Here is a 16,020-nt window from a genome sequence, read left to right on the forward strand (position 1 = left end):
TATTGCTAAGTCACTTCAGTCGTGTCCGACTCTGTGCGACCCCATAGATGGCAGCCCACTAGGCTCCTCCGTCCCTCAATTCTCCAGGCAAGAATACTGGAGTGGGTTGCCATTTCCTTCTCCAGCGCATGAAAGTAAAAAGTGAAGGTGAAGTCGCTCCGACTCTTAGCAACCCCATGGACTTCAGCCTTCCAGGTTCTTCCGCCCGAGGGATTTTCCAGACAAGAGTATTGGAGTGGGGTGCCATTGCCTTCTCTGTCACAGCATGGTAGCTTCCAAAGGACAAGTGTCCTAAGAGAGAGAGAGAACCATGTGGGAGCTCAATTCTTTTTACATCTAACCTCAGAAATCACACAGCATCACTTCCACCACATTCTATTAGACAGAGTGAACAATCAAGGAAGGGGAATTAGACTCCATTTTTTGAATGAGGAATATCAAATGATTTGTGGGCATACCTTTAAATTACCAGCAATTGGATAGGAATCAGATCATGAAAGAGTTTTAATTTTATTCTAACTGCATGGAAAGTATTAGGAGGGTTTGGGTGTAGAAAGGAGTGGTGGCACTATAAAATTTACATTTTAAATAGGCAATATTGGTTTCTGGGCAGAGGATGGTGACAGGGTCAAACCTGGTGGAGTGGATTAAGAACTTGACTTGGATTCAAATTCAAGTTCCTACACTAATCAGCTGTTCATTTCAGTCACCCAGTTGTGCCCGACTCTTTGCGATTCCATGGAGGCCTCCCTGTCCATCACCAACCCCTGGAGTTTGCTCAAACTCATGTCCATCGAGTCAGTGATGCCACCCAACCATCTCATCCTCTGTCATCTTGGGCAAATCGCCTAGCACTGGAGGGTAGGAGGACCCTTTTGCATTTATATGGATTTACCTAGAGTTTTTCCTTCCGCAGACCTGCAAGGGCATGTTTGTTTCATGCTTCTCCTTTGTCAGATGGCTGTTTCTGTTCACTACTATAACCCTACCACCAGCGCAGGCCCTGGATTGTGAAGACTCTCCATAAATTTTGGTCAAAAACATAAACAAATAAATAGTACTGTAAACCCCTCATTAGTCCTGGAAGATGGTATGCATCAGCCCAATCAGCTTTCAGTAATTAGGAGAAGCGTCAGGGGAGCACCTGGCTCCATCTCTTCTGGGATAATCCTGTGGCCACGCTGGATGTGAGGCCTGATTCCATCATCACTGCCCAGATGGACACAAAGGAAGCGAAGAGCTGCCCTAGCCCAGAGCCCAGTACAAGTGGCAGACCCAGGGCAGCCCGCTCTGATGTCAAGTCATGTTGCATTCATGAGACTTGTGCCCTCCAGGGATGGGGAAGAGCAGAGAAGGGTCTCATTTCTCCCCATGACCATCTCAGAAGACTGAATTAGGGGTGTAGGGTGGGAAGAGGGGAGAGAGAGAGCAGCCCTCACTTAGCACAGAGGGCTCTGGCTAGCGGATTGTCTGCCCTTGACATTGGATGCTGACACCTGCCACCTCCAGTGCTGCCAAGACACTGGGACCTTTGACCCCCAAGGTCATAACCACACCAGAAGCTGGGGAGGCTGTGACTGGGGTGGGGCGGGACAGGCAGGGATAAAACCTGTACAGTCTTTCATGTCATCATTTGCATTTTTGAGCCTTCTAAATTATAAGTGCCCCAGGCAGAGACTATTGCATTCAACGGGGTGTCTAAATTCCTACAGCTTTCAGGCATTCATTCTTTCCGGAAGTATTGAGATGCCAGGAGGCAAAAATGGATGCCTCAGGCCCTTTCTGGTGGCAGCTGCGCAGCCAACACTCTCAGGCTCCGGGACGCCTCCGCTGCCCACTTTGCTCCAGACTGGCTTTCATCCCACGTGCAGTGGCCACCCTAGAGGTGGGGGGTGGGGATGGGAATGGGAGCAGCCAGGGCGGCCTGTCAGCACTCCCTCCAGGCCCTCTTGGGGGGACCTTCTCAAGCCTGAGGCCCCCTCCCAGCCTGTGGGAGGAGGCTATCTCATCAGGTCTCACCCAAACTTGGGAGAGTCAGACCCAGGTGGAGAGCCCTTCCGGGCTCCAAGATTGTGCCTGCTCTTTCCTCTGTCCCCCAACAATAAAGCTAAGGTCTCAGACAGCCGAACCTGCCTCACAGCGGTGTTATGAGAACTCAGTTCCTGAGCCAGGGGGAGCAGGAAGGCTAGGAGAGTCAGACCCAGGTAGAGAGCCCTTCCTGGCTCCAAGATTACGCCTGCTCTTTCCTCTGTCCCCCAGCAATAAAGCTAAGGTCTCAGGCGGCCAAGCCTGCCTCGCAGTGGTGTTGCAAGAACTCAGCGAGAACTCACAGAGAATGGGCTGGCGGACAGCAAGAACAATGGATCACCCTGAACGAGCTGCAGTCCCTGTTCCTGGAACCCCACCTCCAGGCCTGCTACCCAACCAGTGGCAGGTGTCCTCCGGCTCTTATGCCCCACAGAACCTGAGGTGTAAGACAAGTGGGCTCCAGGCGTGGTATTTACAGTGGGCCTTCTGGTCACATCTCCTGGAGTGAGAAGAAGAGAGCTCCAGGCCCCCATTTACATTTCTGGAAGCAAGAGACAAACAGGCTCCAAGACTACACATTTATTACTAGACTCCTGCTATATTTTGAGATCTATACCTTGATACAAAAACCAGCAACAGGAATAGGGTAAATAACTGGACACTGGGCATTTTTATGGCAGGAAAAGGGTGGGACTAAACCCTTTTAAAAGATTAAAGGTCACACACTTCCCATCCTTGGGGCAAGGAAGACACTGTGCTTGCTCCAAAGTCTTCATGGATTCAAAAAGGTAGGGGATGCCAGGCCATAATAAGTCTTGCTACCCCCACCCATAAGCCTTTTCTGTGAGATCCATCTCCACTGAGGGGGGCGTGTGCACCCAGAGGAGAGGCCCAGAGGCAAATTAGTTATGGAGTCAAAACTACACAACTGGCCACAAAGAAGACAGACCCGAAAGACTGGCCCCTTAAAGAGGACTTAAAGTTTCCAAGAGTGCAACTCTCTCTGAGTTCGCCTGTGCATCTTTCCACATGTACTTATCTTTTCAACAAACTTTTTACTTTACTCTTTACCTTCTGCCTCCTTGCCTGAATTTGTTCTCAACAAGGCAGGCAAGAATGAAGGACTCAGGCCCTCACCGCTAGCCCCTGTGGTCCAGTGGTTAGGACTCCCAATCCCAGAAACGAAGACCTTGCTTCCAGCTACTGCTCACTGCTGCTTGCTGCAAGCTGCCGCTTACTGAGACCTGCCTCCGAGATCAAACCTTCTCACTCCTCACGTTGCTCGTGCACAGCAGAAAGCCCAGGGCCCTCCTCCCCTGCCCCAGGCCCTGCCCTTGGGAGTTTCCTGTCTGATGGAGGAGGCACAGTGCAACTCTCACGTGAGGTCAGGGCAGGAGGGAGGAGAAGGGAGGTGCACTGGCCCTCAGTTGACCCTCATCCCTAGCCTGGACCTGCACATCTATAGTGCTCACCAGGACCGCTCCTGCCTCCTAAATATCCCTGCCCTTTGCTGATATTACCAGCTGATCAGAGAGGTTAGGCAGCGGGGGTGGCATGGTGGGCTCCAAAGCCAGCTTGCCAAGGCCCCACAGTGAGTTTTTCCTGGTTTCACTAAAAACAGAACATTCAGAGCTGCCTCTCTCAGGGGAGTCTTCGGCTCTAGAGCGCACACATATACACTGGCAAACACATGCACACCCCAGCCTGCCCCGGCCTCAAGCACAGCCTGCGGCCGCAGCCAGTCCCTTAGGCCCCCGGCAGGCCTCAGTGTTCCTGTTATAATAACAGAGCCAAGGGCCTCATTCCCAGGAATCCCTGGGACCAGGCCCTGAGTCTTGGCCACCACAGTGTCTCCTCGGGGGTCACTGGAGCTGAGAAGATAAAGAGCTCCAATCAGACCTGTGGCCAACAGTTCCTACAGGCCCGGCAGATGGTTCCTATGAAAGTGGTTGCAGAATCTCGAGGTTTCAAGAGGGCCAGAGGAGGGCAGGAAGAAAGGATCTTGGGAGTCTCAGCTGAAAGATGCCAGGATGGGAAGGCTCCCTCACGGTCAAGGATCTGGGGGTCAGCCTGGCAGGGGCCAGGGCCATAGCATCCACTGCCCCAGGGCTGGCCTGGCCTGGGAGCCACAATACCCCTGACCCGACTCACCAGGTCTTAAAGGGTGTACAGCACAAATCCACCCCTGACCCAAGAGCTGTGACAAGAGAGGCCACAGATGTGTCCCTTCCACAAATACCTGTTCAGGACCTGCCAGCCAGTGGGTTAGGTGCTGAGGCTACAGTGAGCAACACAAGAGGCACGTGTCTTCTCTGTGTGCCTGCCTCTCAGAAACCTAGATTCAAGCACTGAAATACATGTGTAATCACAAAGATGCTAAGCTCTAGGAAAGGAGCTGTAAGAGCTAGGATCAGGAAAACCTGACTTCCCGAGTCATGGCCAGTGGGTGGGGACTGGAAGGTGAGCAGGAACCACCAGGCACAAAGGGAAAGGGGCCTTTGTGTTGAGACCCTTCGTGGCAGGAGGCCTGTCTCTGGAGCCGAAGTCAGGGGTTATGGGAGGGGTGGTTAGAGGACAGAGGAACAAAGAGAAGAGATGGGGCTCTAGAGAGGAGAGGTGGAAGGAGCCAGACTGGGTAAGTCCAGGGAGAGCCCGTCTCCTTAGGAAATGCTGCGTGGAGGACCAGGAGGAGTCCTAGAGGGGCCAGCATGCTGGGACCAGCGGGGTCAAGTCCCTCGTGGCCTTATATGGCCACAGTCACCAGGGAGGGATGGAGGAAGTGCAGTTTGGGATCTGGCTGGTCTGGACCGCAGTCCCCAGACGTTCCCAACCCTTCCTACAGCCCCCTTATTCCTAGTGTCCAGGCAGCCTCATCCCCTGTCCCCCTGTTAGGTAGTTAGAATAGGAAAAAACAGGAGTCCAGAATGGTGATGGCTAAAACATAAGGAAGGAAAAAGCCCACGAAAATAGAACAAAAGATGGTCGGGGACCAGAGTGAGGACCTCAGGTAGAAGGAACAGCGCTCCTGGCTAGCCCAATTTACACGGGGCGGGCCCGGGGGGAGGAAAAAAACATAAAAAGGGGAGCCAAAGGGCCTGGGGGCTCTCTTCCTCTCCCCGGCTCTCAGGCACACTCCCCCACTCTCTTCCCTTCACATCTTTGGGGGAGATAGATTTTCCTGCTATGTTCTAAATAAAATAGAGCTGTAACATGGAGCTATAACACTGATCTGTCCAAAAGCTATAACACGGTCTGTTTGAGACCTGAGAGCTATAACACGGTCGGTCCGAGAGCTATGACACGCCGAGTTCTCTAGCATCCGTGGCTTCAAATTTTTGTTGAGACGAGACAGAACCGAGGAAAATACACTCGCCTGACAACCCCAAGTGATCTTTTTGATGAGTTTCACTACAAATCTTTTTCTCGTGTGGCTCCATCTTGGACCCTCATTTTGCTCATTGTTTTTACCCGAGAAGAGCTCTCCCGCATGACTCCCTAACCCCTGAGGTCCAACTGCTACCGAGTCATGCTCACTCTGCTTGCTGCCGGATAAGCCAATAAGTCTGGGAGATGAGGTGTTGAGGCAAGGGATATGACTTTATTCAGAGAGCTGTTTGATGGCAGACTAATGTCTCAAAACAATCAGCTTGTGGGCACCTGGATGCCAGGTTCTTTTATGGATCAGAGATGGGGGGAGGTGAGGAAACAAAGTGAAAAGACCATTTAATTCTTGCAAATATTTCCTAGACCAGCAAACCTCAGGCAGGGGGTGGTGTTAGTTTCACTGTCTTATAGCCATTTCATGGGTGGTGTGAAATGGAACATCTCCCGTCATATCACAAAAATGCCGTAGCTATCTGCAATTCCAGCCCCTCAAAAGTGAATTTCTGAGCTGGTAAGCAGCAGATAAGTGGAGCCATTTCCCACACAAAGAACTCACAAAGAATGTCACAGTCCTTCACAGGTGGGCAGGGTCAGGCTATCTTGCTGCGAGCCAAACAAAGGCACCCTAGCCCAAGGGTCAGGCGAAGGGGGACAGGGGCAGGGCTCCTTGAGGCAGGCCATTATGTATGCCTCTAATAAGAAAAGTGGCAAAATTAAAGTTAAAATCACAGAAAAAGATTTAGTACAGAGTCAAAATTAACCCACCTGGGTTACATAGCCAGGCCCCGAGCCTGTGAGGAGCCTGGTCCATCCCGAGCAATGGGTTCTGGATTCCTCATATAGAGGGAGGAGCTCATACAGGCCTCATAGGGAGCCAAGCTTCCCAAACAGCCCAGGGGAGTGTTCCACCCTGGCCCCCATGCTCAATGGACCACCCATTCTCATATCCCTCGGGCAGCACAGCTCCTGGCCTCTCGGCCTTGCACCAGAGATAGTCACGGGGCCCACCTAGTGCCCACCCAAAGGCTCCAAGTCACCACCCTGTGGCCCCCAACCTCCTGCGCCACTCTACCTAACTGGCCTAATGGGGTCAAGACCCTGGGAGCTTCAAATTGTTACCTGGAGAAGGTGGAAATCCTATTTGGTGGGGAAAGGGACATGTCCTCCTTTCCAGTGTGAAAAAGGGTGTTTGGTTTCATGCAGTTGAGCCAGGATAGGACAGGACACAGTTTACTTACGTTCCAAACACTGTTTACAAACATTCCAAACACTGACAGGCCCAGGGTACTGGGTCCACAGCTGCAAACAGGGTAGGGCCTGGGGTCTGTATGGCCAGTCCAGAAGGGGACAGCATGCCTTCAGTACAACCAATTATGCAGGGCAATGCCATGTTGGTAGAGAGCTTCCCTTCCATCTCTCCTTCTGTCTGTTTGTCCTGACTGTTCAGCTGGGGCTCTGCTGGATGGTGTGCTTCCTCCCTCCAGCCCTCATTCCTCCTCTGCTGGGCAGCATCAAGCAGCACCTTCGCAGGCTCAGCCAGCCCCATCGACCTCCTGTCCTTCTTCAAACAACCGGTAGCAGCCACCAGGACAGTCGTTCACGTGGCCTTGGGGCTGCTGGAAGAAAAGTTACAACTCCAGGCGTCCAGATCCTTCAGTGTCGCTGGTACTTTGGAGTGGAAGAAAGCCAGATGGTGGGGAAAGGGGTGGGGGTGCAGGATACATTCCTTGGGGTGTTGGGAGGGGAGAGGAAAGGGATGGGAGGTATGGAACAGACCTGCTGAAGAAGCTGGAACCCTGCCCACCACCCCACCCTGAGATGTGCTAATGAACCCCAGCTGCGGCTGCTGTCCAAGGCCAGTGACTGCGCTCCCCAGGAAGAAGCTGAGAATTGTAGTAACCAATATCGCACCATCACCGGGAGACGCAACAACAAGTGGGTGCTGGAGTGGCACCTGACCTGGGAGGGGGTCGGATCCGCCCGCCACTCCTTCCCAACCCTACTGACCCCAACACACCCCCTGCTGCAGGAGGAGACCCTGGCTGGGGGTCTCCAACCAGCCTCTGGTGTGCTGGCTGCCAGCCGAGAACGAAGACAGGCTGTCTCTCCCCTTCGGCTGGACCCCAGCAAGAGATGCAACAGCTTGCCCCTCCCTGTTGTGAGTCAGGACTGAGGGGCTGGAGGATACTTCATCTCTTCTAAACTTGGGGAACGGAAGCACAGCCAGAGTGGGCCAGACAGGGCTTGAACCAGGCTCTCCCGTGGGCTGGCGGATAACTCGGGGCAAGGACTCCAGCTGAGTCAGTTTCCTCAGCTGTAAAACAGCTGTAAAACCCACTCCAGATTACTGTTATGACTATTAAAGTCCTTGATATAAACACCAATATAGGATGTGATATATTAGCACTTGAGTTTCCCTGGTGGCCTAGACAGTAAAGAATCCACCTGCAATGCAAGAGACCCAGGTTTGATCTCTGGCTTGGGAAGATATTAGTAGTAGCCATTATAGTACTGTTTTTTCTGAAAGAATTCATGTCAAAGTACCTTCAAGAGCAATACAACTTAATGTAGCTCTATGTATTGACCTATTTCTCATTTAACAATTTATCAATTTTCTATTCATATGTCAATATCACAATCTATCATCTATCCATCTATCATCATCTGTTTATCGATTTTTCTTCCATTGCTCATTCCATCTATCCATTTCTCTATCATCCATCACCTAGCAACCAATCCTTACATCTCTCAATCAGTTCTATTATCTAATTATCCATTAGTCTGTATAAATCGATCTATCATTTATCTTTCTGGAGGAGCTGGTGGGGTCTGAGTCAGCCAATCTGGTCTGTTCCCCTTTCTTTCCTCCTGGAATCCTCAGAAGCCAGGATGGAGAGCATCTCTGTAGGAATGACAGCCACACAGGAAGTGGGACAAAGCAGGAAAGGGGAGGGGAGGGTGGGAGAGGAGGAGAGGCTATGTTAATGCCAGCGGGGACAACCTGTCGCCCCCTGAGTTCTGGGTTGGCTCTGACATGTGTGGGGTCAGAGCCCCACACTGATTGCTCTCCCCACCAGGTCCAGGCTGTCTCCAACCAGACCATGCACTTCTGCTGCGAGAGGCTGACTTCTGACCACACCGGTCCCTTAAGTTCATGCAGTGTGGCCAGTTCATTGACTGTGACTTGGACTTCCCTGCTGAGTCCCCAGCCTTCACTGAGGGTATTGACTGTGAGAGCTCCTGTGCCCAGCTGCCCTCCTGCTTCCCCATCAAGGTACTGCAGTCTCCCAGGCTCCATCCCCGGCCAAGAGCTGGGGCTGGGCATCTGGAAGCCTAGAGCACCTGCCTTAGGGAGCTGCCTGAGGTGCTAGAGTATCAGACAGCAACAAGACGCACAGTCGGACACACACACGTGGTTCTGTATGTGTTGGAGGGGTGAGGGGAGGGCAACCTGCCCAGAGGTTCAGTGCAGGCTTCACTAAAGGGGAAACAATTGAGATTGGCGTTGAGCTGCGGGTGGCATTCCAACAGGGGAAGCCTCCGGGCTGCTGCTTTTGGAAGCCTTTAAAGTCTCTTAGCGCTTGTCCTTCCCTCCCTCTGGGGTGGGCCGAGGCCCCTGCAGTTCCCACAAATTCCTGGGTCCGGTTGGGAGGACAGTGCTCTGCTTCATGCTGAGAGCAAGGATGCTGCAGGACACTAGGGAAGAAAAGATGGACTCCAGGGAGCAGAGCCTCTGCTGGGCACGGAGCTGCCACACACACCCACCCCCCCCCCCCCCGACACACACACATGTTCGCTCACCCTTACTGTTCTCACAATGTGTCATGTGAGGGCCCCTGGCTGGCTCCTTCCTCTGGCTTCTCTGGGGAGCCATCCGTTATCTTCCTAGTACCATTGCTGACTTCACTGCTGGCTCAGATGGTAAATAATCTGCCTGCAATGCAGGAGACCTGGGCTCAATCCTTGGATCAGGACGATCCCCTGGAAAAAGGCATGGTAACCCACTCTAGCATTCTTGCCTGGAGAATCCCATGGACAGAAGAGCCTGGCGAGCTACAGACTATGGGATCACAGAGTCAGGCTTGACTGAGCAACTAGCACTTTTGACTTTTAAATCTAACACAGCAAACACCACCTTAATTTAAAGTTACATTACTCTATGTGCAGGTCTGTGTTCAATGAACTGCCAGCTTCCTGCAGCCTGTCTGGAGTTTTCTTCACGATCTCCAAGGCCCCCAGCACAGAAAGGGGCTGATGTCTGCTGAACTGAGTGGCGTGAAAGCAGCACAAGCCTTCATGTCAGAGAACTCAGTTTCCGCTCCCCTCTCTCCCCATGAGGAGCTGTCCTTCCTCTCTCTGACCCTCAGTTTCCCTGTCTGTAACATGAGGATCTAAGGCCTCATCCATGTCTAATCTTTCATGACTCCATAGCACCAAGTACTAAGGATGCTTAGGTAACCTGATGAGCAGCCTTTGTCTGGATGAGTCAAGGAGGATTTCCTGGAATAAGAGAGTTTTTGCTTTTGTTTTTAATTGGAGTATAGCTGCTTTGCATGTTGTATTAGTTTCTGCCGTAAAACAACTTGAATCAGCTATATATATACATATGCCCCTTCCCTCCTGAGCCTTCATCCCACTCCTGTAGGCATCACGGAGGCTGGAGCTGAGCTCCTGTGTTATATATAGAGTAGCTAAGAAGGGAGTTTTGGGCAAGGCTCTGAAGCACATAGGGGATGACCTGGAGGGGTGAGCTTGCTCAGGAAGGGCCCCCATGTAAGTGACTCCTCTTCCACCTCAGACCCTGCCCAATGACCCACGCATCGCCAGTCAGCAAGACTGCATCTCCTTCTTCTGCTTGGTACAAAAGCAAAAACAAAGTCCACAACCAGATCAATGGACTCACCTCCTTCATGGACGCCAGCATGTTGTATGGCAATGAGGTTGCCCTCACCATGTAGCTCCGCAACCAAACCAAGTTCCTGGGGCTTCTCACACTCAGCACCCGCTTCCAGGACAACAGCCAGGCCCTGCTGCCCATTGACAACCTGCGCAATGACCCTGCCTCCTCGCTGACCACTCGGCATGCACCCTTGCTTCCTGGCAGGTCAGACTTGGGGGTGGACAGTCTTGTCTCCCTAGGAAAGAGCCAGTCCCAGGTTCCAGGAGGGGAAGCCCAGAGGGTACTCTGTGGGGGGTACTTGGCTTCAGACCTCAATATTAGGCACATAGATCTGTGCGTGGTTCCCAGAAGCAGTATGTCGGAAGGAGTTCTTCTCCAAAACCAGTGTGTGTCCAGAGATCATTGCTTGACTCTCTGCACCAATAAGGGCCTCATCCCCTACACAGTCCATCTGGAGTGGTGCTGGTTGTTTCAAAAGCCTGCCTCATATTGATCCAGCGTCCATCCGTTGCTCTTCACTGAGCTTCTAGACTCTCAGAGAAGAAGCTCTCTCTCTTTTTCTCAGTAACAGCCTCTTTAATTACCTGAAAGCAGCTTTCACTTCCACTAATAATTTTTCTACTGTAGGTTAAATTTCCTTAGGAGCCAGTTTCCTCCCTGCACTAGCTAGACACTGGCATTTGGTACCTTCTTCCAGATGCATAATCCAAAATTTCCTGGGGGTCTTTCCCCTCTCCTCTGCTCTCTATCATCATGATGGCCATCACTTCTGGTTATTTAAGATATTTGAATGTGCCATCTCTCATCCTTTTAGCTGCCCTGAAAAGACAGCATTAGCATCACCCTCATTTTGCAGACGAGAAGCTCAGCGAAGATAACTAACGCACCCCGGAGCAGAGTGTCCGATGGCAGAGTCCACATGGGGACTGGAGTCAGTGCAGTGGCCAGGTCTGGGCTCTTTCCACTCTGCACTACACCTCCTTCATAGGGAGTTGGCTCCAGCCCCCTTTCTAAGGACTGCATGTTTCTTTGTTTCTGTTAAGAGCAGCAGACTGCTTCGTCTGCGTAAGAGTAGATTGATTAAGACCACACACAAGGGCTTAGCTCAAAAACAGCAAATGACCGTGTGTAAGGCCACCTTCAGGACAGCACTTTCCCTCTTGGCCTCGAGGAGAAGGTCTGGCTACAGAAACAGGCTCTGCTTGACTCTCCTTTTTTCTCCTTCCCTGGGGCTCCCTGGGGAGAGCAGCATGATACAAAGCCCAAAGCTAAGGAGAAGTCCAGCCCCCAGGAGAGACCCTGCAGAGGGATGCAACCCACCGGACAGGTGGACTCAGTCTCAAAGGCAAGGCTCCTAGAATCACCCAGGACCCCCACCAGCCGTGGCTCTGGTCATCCTGCCAAGCAGAATCATCAAGCAGAGGTTTTCCTTCCCCAAACCAGCAGCCGCCCCGTGCTTGCCCACTGTACACAAATCCCTTCTAGGAACTTAGGGAGCTGAGACTTAGGCACCACTGTCCTCCTACTCCGGGCTGTTGCATGGGTCAGTGGAGCCTCACAGCACAACTGAGGAGATGGAGGTCCAGTGGGGGCCAGGAATTTGTCTCAAGTCACTAAATCTCACCACCTCTTTCTAGTCCCCAGAGCTGTGTGTGTCTGCCTTAGCAGAAAGACATTTCTCTGGGAAGGACTGTGGTGACTCTGAACTTGGGGTTTTCAAGGTGATACCCGGTCAACTGAAACCCCAAAACTGGCAGTCATGCACACTTGGCTGGTGACTGAGCTGAGACGCCTGGATCCCCGGTGGACTGGAGACAAGCTGCACCAGGAGGCTAGGAAGATCGTGGAGGCCGTGGTCCGGGTAGGAGGCCGTGGGCCGCAGCATCCCTTAGGAGCCATGAGAAGGCACAAACCAGATAGATGTGCCTCAAGTCAACTAGGGTGATTGGGGGTGTTCCTGATCTACAACCTGTACCCTCAACTCTGCCACTAACTCGCTCTGTGACCCTGTTCATGTCATCCAACCCCTCTGGGTGTTAGTATCCCTCATCAGACAATGGGACATTAACACTGTCACAATTAACATAATGCCAAGAAAGAATCAATGTGTCTGAGCACCCCTTCGAAAAAGCAAAACATCTGTCCAAAGATAGTGGAGTAGGTGGGCAGCCACTAAAGTAACTTTCCTCCTCCATTTTTTCTTTCAGATCTTCGCCTACCAGCACTTTCTGCCCCCGGTTCTGGGAGAGAACAGGGCCAGGAAAGCCCTGGGGCCCTCCCAGGGGGTACCATGCCAGTGTCTTCACTCTGGCCTTCCGCTGCAGCCACGCCACGCTCCAGCCCTTCATGTTCCACCTGGACAGCCAGTGCCAGGCCTCAGCACCCAACCCCCGAGTCCCACTCAGCTCTGCCTTCTTTGCCAGCTGGCAGACTGTGTATGACAGTGACCAGGTTCCCCAGGGGCAGGTGGGAGTGGGGGAGGAGCCCAGCTTAGTGCCAGGAGGCCAGGCCTCTGCTGATCGTCTCCCCAGGACCGTGAAAATAAAGCAGGTGCCACCAAGACCCTCAGTCACGAGTCTGCCACCCCCTCCGGGATTAGAGGATTTCTGAAAGGGGAGGAGATGAGCAGCTGTGGTCCTGAAAGGAGCTCGCCTTCCACTCCTTCTCAAAGAAGTGTGCGAGAGGGGAGACTTCTTGCCCTGTCAGCTCCAGATTCCTGCATGTCCACCCAGGCCCCTGTTTTCTGATACAAACCTGATAGATGCAAATGACTGGCTTGTCCAGCTCTGAGCTAGCCTGGCATCGTGTGATGACCTCTGGGCTTCCAGAAGGCTAGTCCAATCTGTGCTGTTCACACTCCCTGCCACCCAGTGGCATTGACCCCATCCCCCGAGGCCTCATGGCCACCACCCCTGCCAAGCTGAACCTTCAAGATTTCAGGTTAGTGATGAGCTCCAGGACCGGCGGTTTCGGCAAGTGAGAAGGACCAGGCTGGACCTGGCTGCTCAACATGCAGCGGCAGCCGGTACCACAGCCTTCCGGGGGAGGGGGCTGCCGGCCCCTCCTCCCAGGCTGCCCCAGAGCAGGGCTGCTGGTGATGGTTGTGGGGAGTGGGGTGGGTCAGGGAAGATCCTCGGTGCCTCCCTTCTGACTGGGACTGTCTATAAGATGTGCTGAGGCTGATGCAGTAAAGCATCCCTGGGACCTCCTTTTTGCTGTCCTGCCACATCTTCTCCATTCTCACCAGCGTCTCTAGATTTAGGGACACAACAGGTTGGACACAGGAGCTGAACAAAGACATCAGGACTTTCCAAGTAGAAAAAAAGAAGAAGAAAAAAAAAAACAGTAGCTTTAAAGGCAGGGAAGAGCTGCCCCTGCCCACCACCCTGGCAAGATCCAGGGAGGAAGTCCCAGGGATACAGAAACTGGATCTTGGCTCTGAGTGGGGAAGGGCAAAGAGCCTGAGAAGTAGGGAACCAGTGGAGTAAAAGTAAGCCTGCCTTAGTTGTTTGGTAAGGACACAAAAAGACTTTATCCCAGGAAAGAAGAAAACTTAGACACTTTGCTAGAATCTTTAATGGACATTAACTCTTCCAATCCTCTCAATGACCTTGCAAGCAGCTGTGACAGCCATTTTATAGATGAGGAAATAAATTCAGAGACATCTAGTAACTGGCCCAAGCCCACATAACTAGGAAGTAGTACAACTCGAATCAGGTTCAAAATTTCTCCTTTTGTCCTCCTGTTCAGTTATTGAAAGTTATTGAGCTAACGGGTTCTTTCTTTGTTGTAACTCACTGCACCTTTGCTCCGTGAGAATGTAACTCTGTTTAATACTTTTTGAGGCTGACATAGATTAGAAATATAAAGAAAAAACACTTCAAGGGAAAATAAGTTTTCTGGTTGAGCAGCTTTTATCAAAAGAGGGTCATAAAATGTCCACAGGCCTCCAAGGCCAGAACCCATTAGCTCAATAATATGTTATTGTTGTTGTTCAGTCACCAAGTCTGTCTGACTCATTGCAACCCCATGGACTGCAGCACGTCCAGGTTCTCTGTCCTTTATCATCTCCCAGAATTTGCTCAGATTCATGGCCATTGAGTCAGTGATGTCATCTAACCATCTCATCCTCTGTTTCCCCTTCTCCTTTTGCCTTCAATCTTTCCCAACATCAGGGGCTTTTCCAGTGAGTCAGGTCTTTACATCAGGTGGCCAAAGTATTGGGGTTTCAGCTTTAGCATCAGTCCTTCCAATGAATATTCAGGGTTGAATTCCTTTAAAACTGACTAGTTGGATCTCCTTGCAGTCCAAGGGACTCTCAAAATTCTTCTCCAGCACCACAATTTCAAAGTATCATTTCTTCAGTGCTCAGCCTTCCTTATGGTTCAACTCTTGCATCCATACATGACTACTGGAAAAACCATAGCCTTGACTATAATGGACCTTTGTTGGCAAAGTGATGTCTCTGCTTTTTAATATGCTGTCTAGGTTTGTCATAGCTTTCCTTCTGAGAAGAAAGCATCTTTTAATTTAATGGCTGCAGTCACCATCTGCAGTGATTTTGGAGCCCAAGAAAATAAAGTCTGTCACTGTTTCCACTTTTCCCCCTTCTATTTGCTATGAAGTGATGAGACCAGATGCCATGATCTTAGTTTTTTGAATGTTGGGTTTTAAGCCAGCTTTTTCTCTCTCCTCTTTCACCCTCATCAAGAGACTCTTTAGTTCCTCTTTACTTTCTGCCATATGAGTGATAATATCACCTGCATATATGAGGTTCTTGATGTTTCTCCCAGCAGTCTTGATTCCAGCCAGTGATTCATCCAGACTGGCATTTTTCAGGATATACTCTGCATATAAGTTAAATAAGCAAGTGACAATATACAGCCTTGTCATACTCCTTTCCCATTTTTGAACCAGTCAGTTATTCTATGTCCAGTTCTAACTGTTGATTTTGACCTGCATAGAGATTTCTCAGGAGACAGGTAAGGTGGTCTGGTATTCCCATCTCTTTAAGAATTTTCCACAATTTGTTGTGATCTGCACAAAGGCTATGCTAAAGCATAGTCGATGAAGCAAAAGCAGTTGTTTTTCTGGAAACCCCTTGCTTTCTCTGTGATCCAACAAATGATGACAATTGGTCTCTGAATCCTCTGCCTTTTCTGAATGGAACTTGTTTATCTGGAAGTTCTAAGTTTACATACTGCTAAAGCTGAGGGATTTTGAGCATAACCTTACTAGTATGTGAAATGCGTGCAATTGTATGGTGCCAGGGTCCAGCCCCAGCAGGATCCAGGAGTACCCTCAGGAGAGACGGCACCAGTGTCAGGAAAAAGAGAAAGAGAGAGAGAGAAAATGACATGGGGTGACCAAGCTTCGGTGAGCGAGGCCCATAACTGTATTTTCAAAAGGAACTTTTATACCTTGACTTGTACATAGAGGGAAATGAAAGATGCAGTCATGCAGAGTCAGCCCAAACATTACATCTGTTTTGTCTTTATTGAAACCAGGATTTTTTCTGCATACCTTTCTCATAAACAATGTTGTGTACATTATCTTCTGGCCTTGGAGGCCTGTGGACATTTTATGACCCTCTTTTGATAAAAGCTGCTCAATCAGAAAACTTATTTTCCCTTGAAGTGTTTTTTCTTTATATTTCTAATCTATGTCAGCCTCAAAAAGTATTAAATAGAGTTACATTCTCGCGGAGC

The 16,020-nt window shown here is 50.9% G+C and overlaps 1 protein-coding gene across 1 annotated transcript; it reads left to right on the forward strand.

Moving 5' to 3' along the window:
- LOC102186992 (eosinophil peroxidase) lies at positions 1,763–12,922 on the forward strand. The gene is given in 13 exon segments (XM_018063986.1): positions 1,763–2,471; positions 6,922–7,087; positions 7,231–7,347; positions 7,442–7,536; positions 7,539–7,570; positions 8,490–8,547; positions 8,550–8,686; positions 10,211–10,263; positions 10,265–10,498; positions 10,500–10,516; positions 12,034–12,173; positions 12,520–12,591; positions 12,593–12,922. Coding segments are annotated over 13 exon segments (2,160 nt in total).

The sequence above is a fragment of the Capra hircus genome, chromosome 19, assembly GCF_001704415.2.
Source record: "Capra hircus breed San Clemente chromosome 19, ASM170441v1, whole genome shotgun sequence".
Classification (NCBI taxonomy): domain Eukaryota; kingdom Metazoa; phylum Chordata; class Mammalia; order Artiodactyla; family Bovidae; genus Capra; species Capra hircus.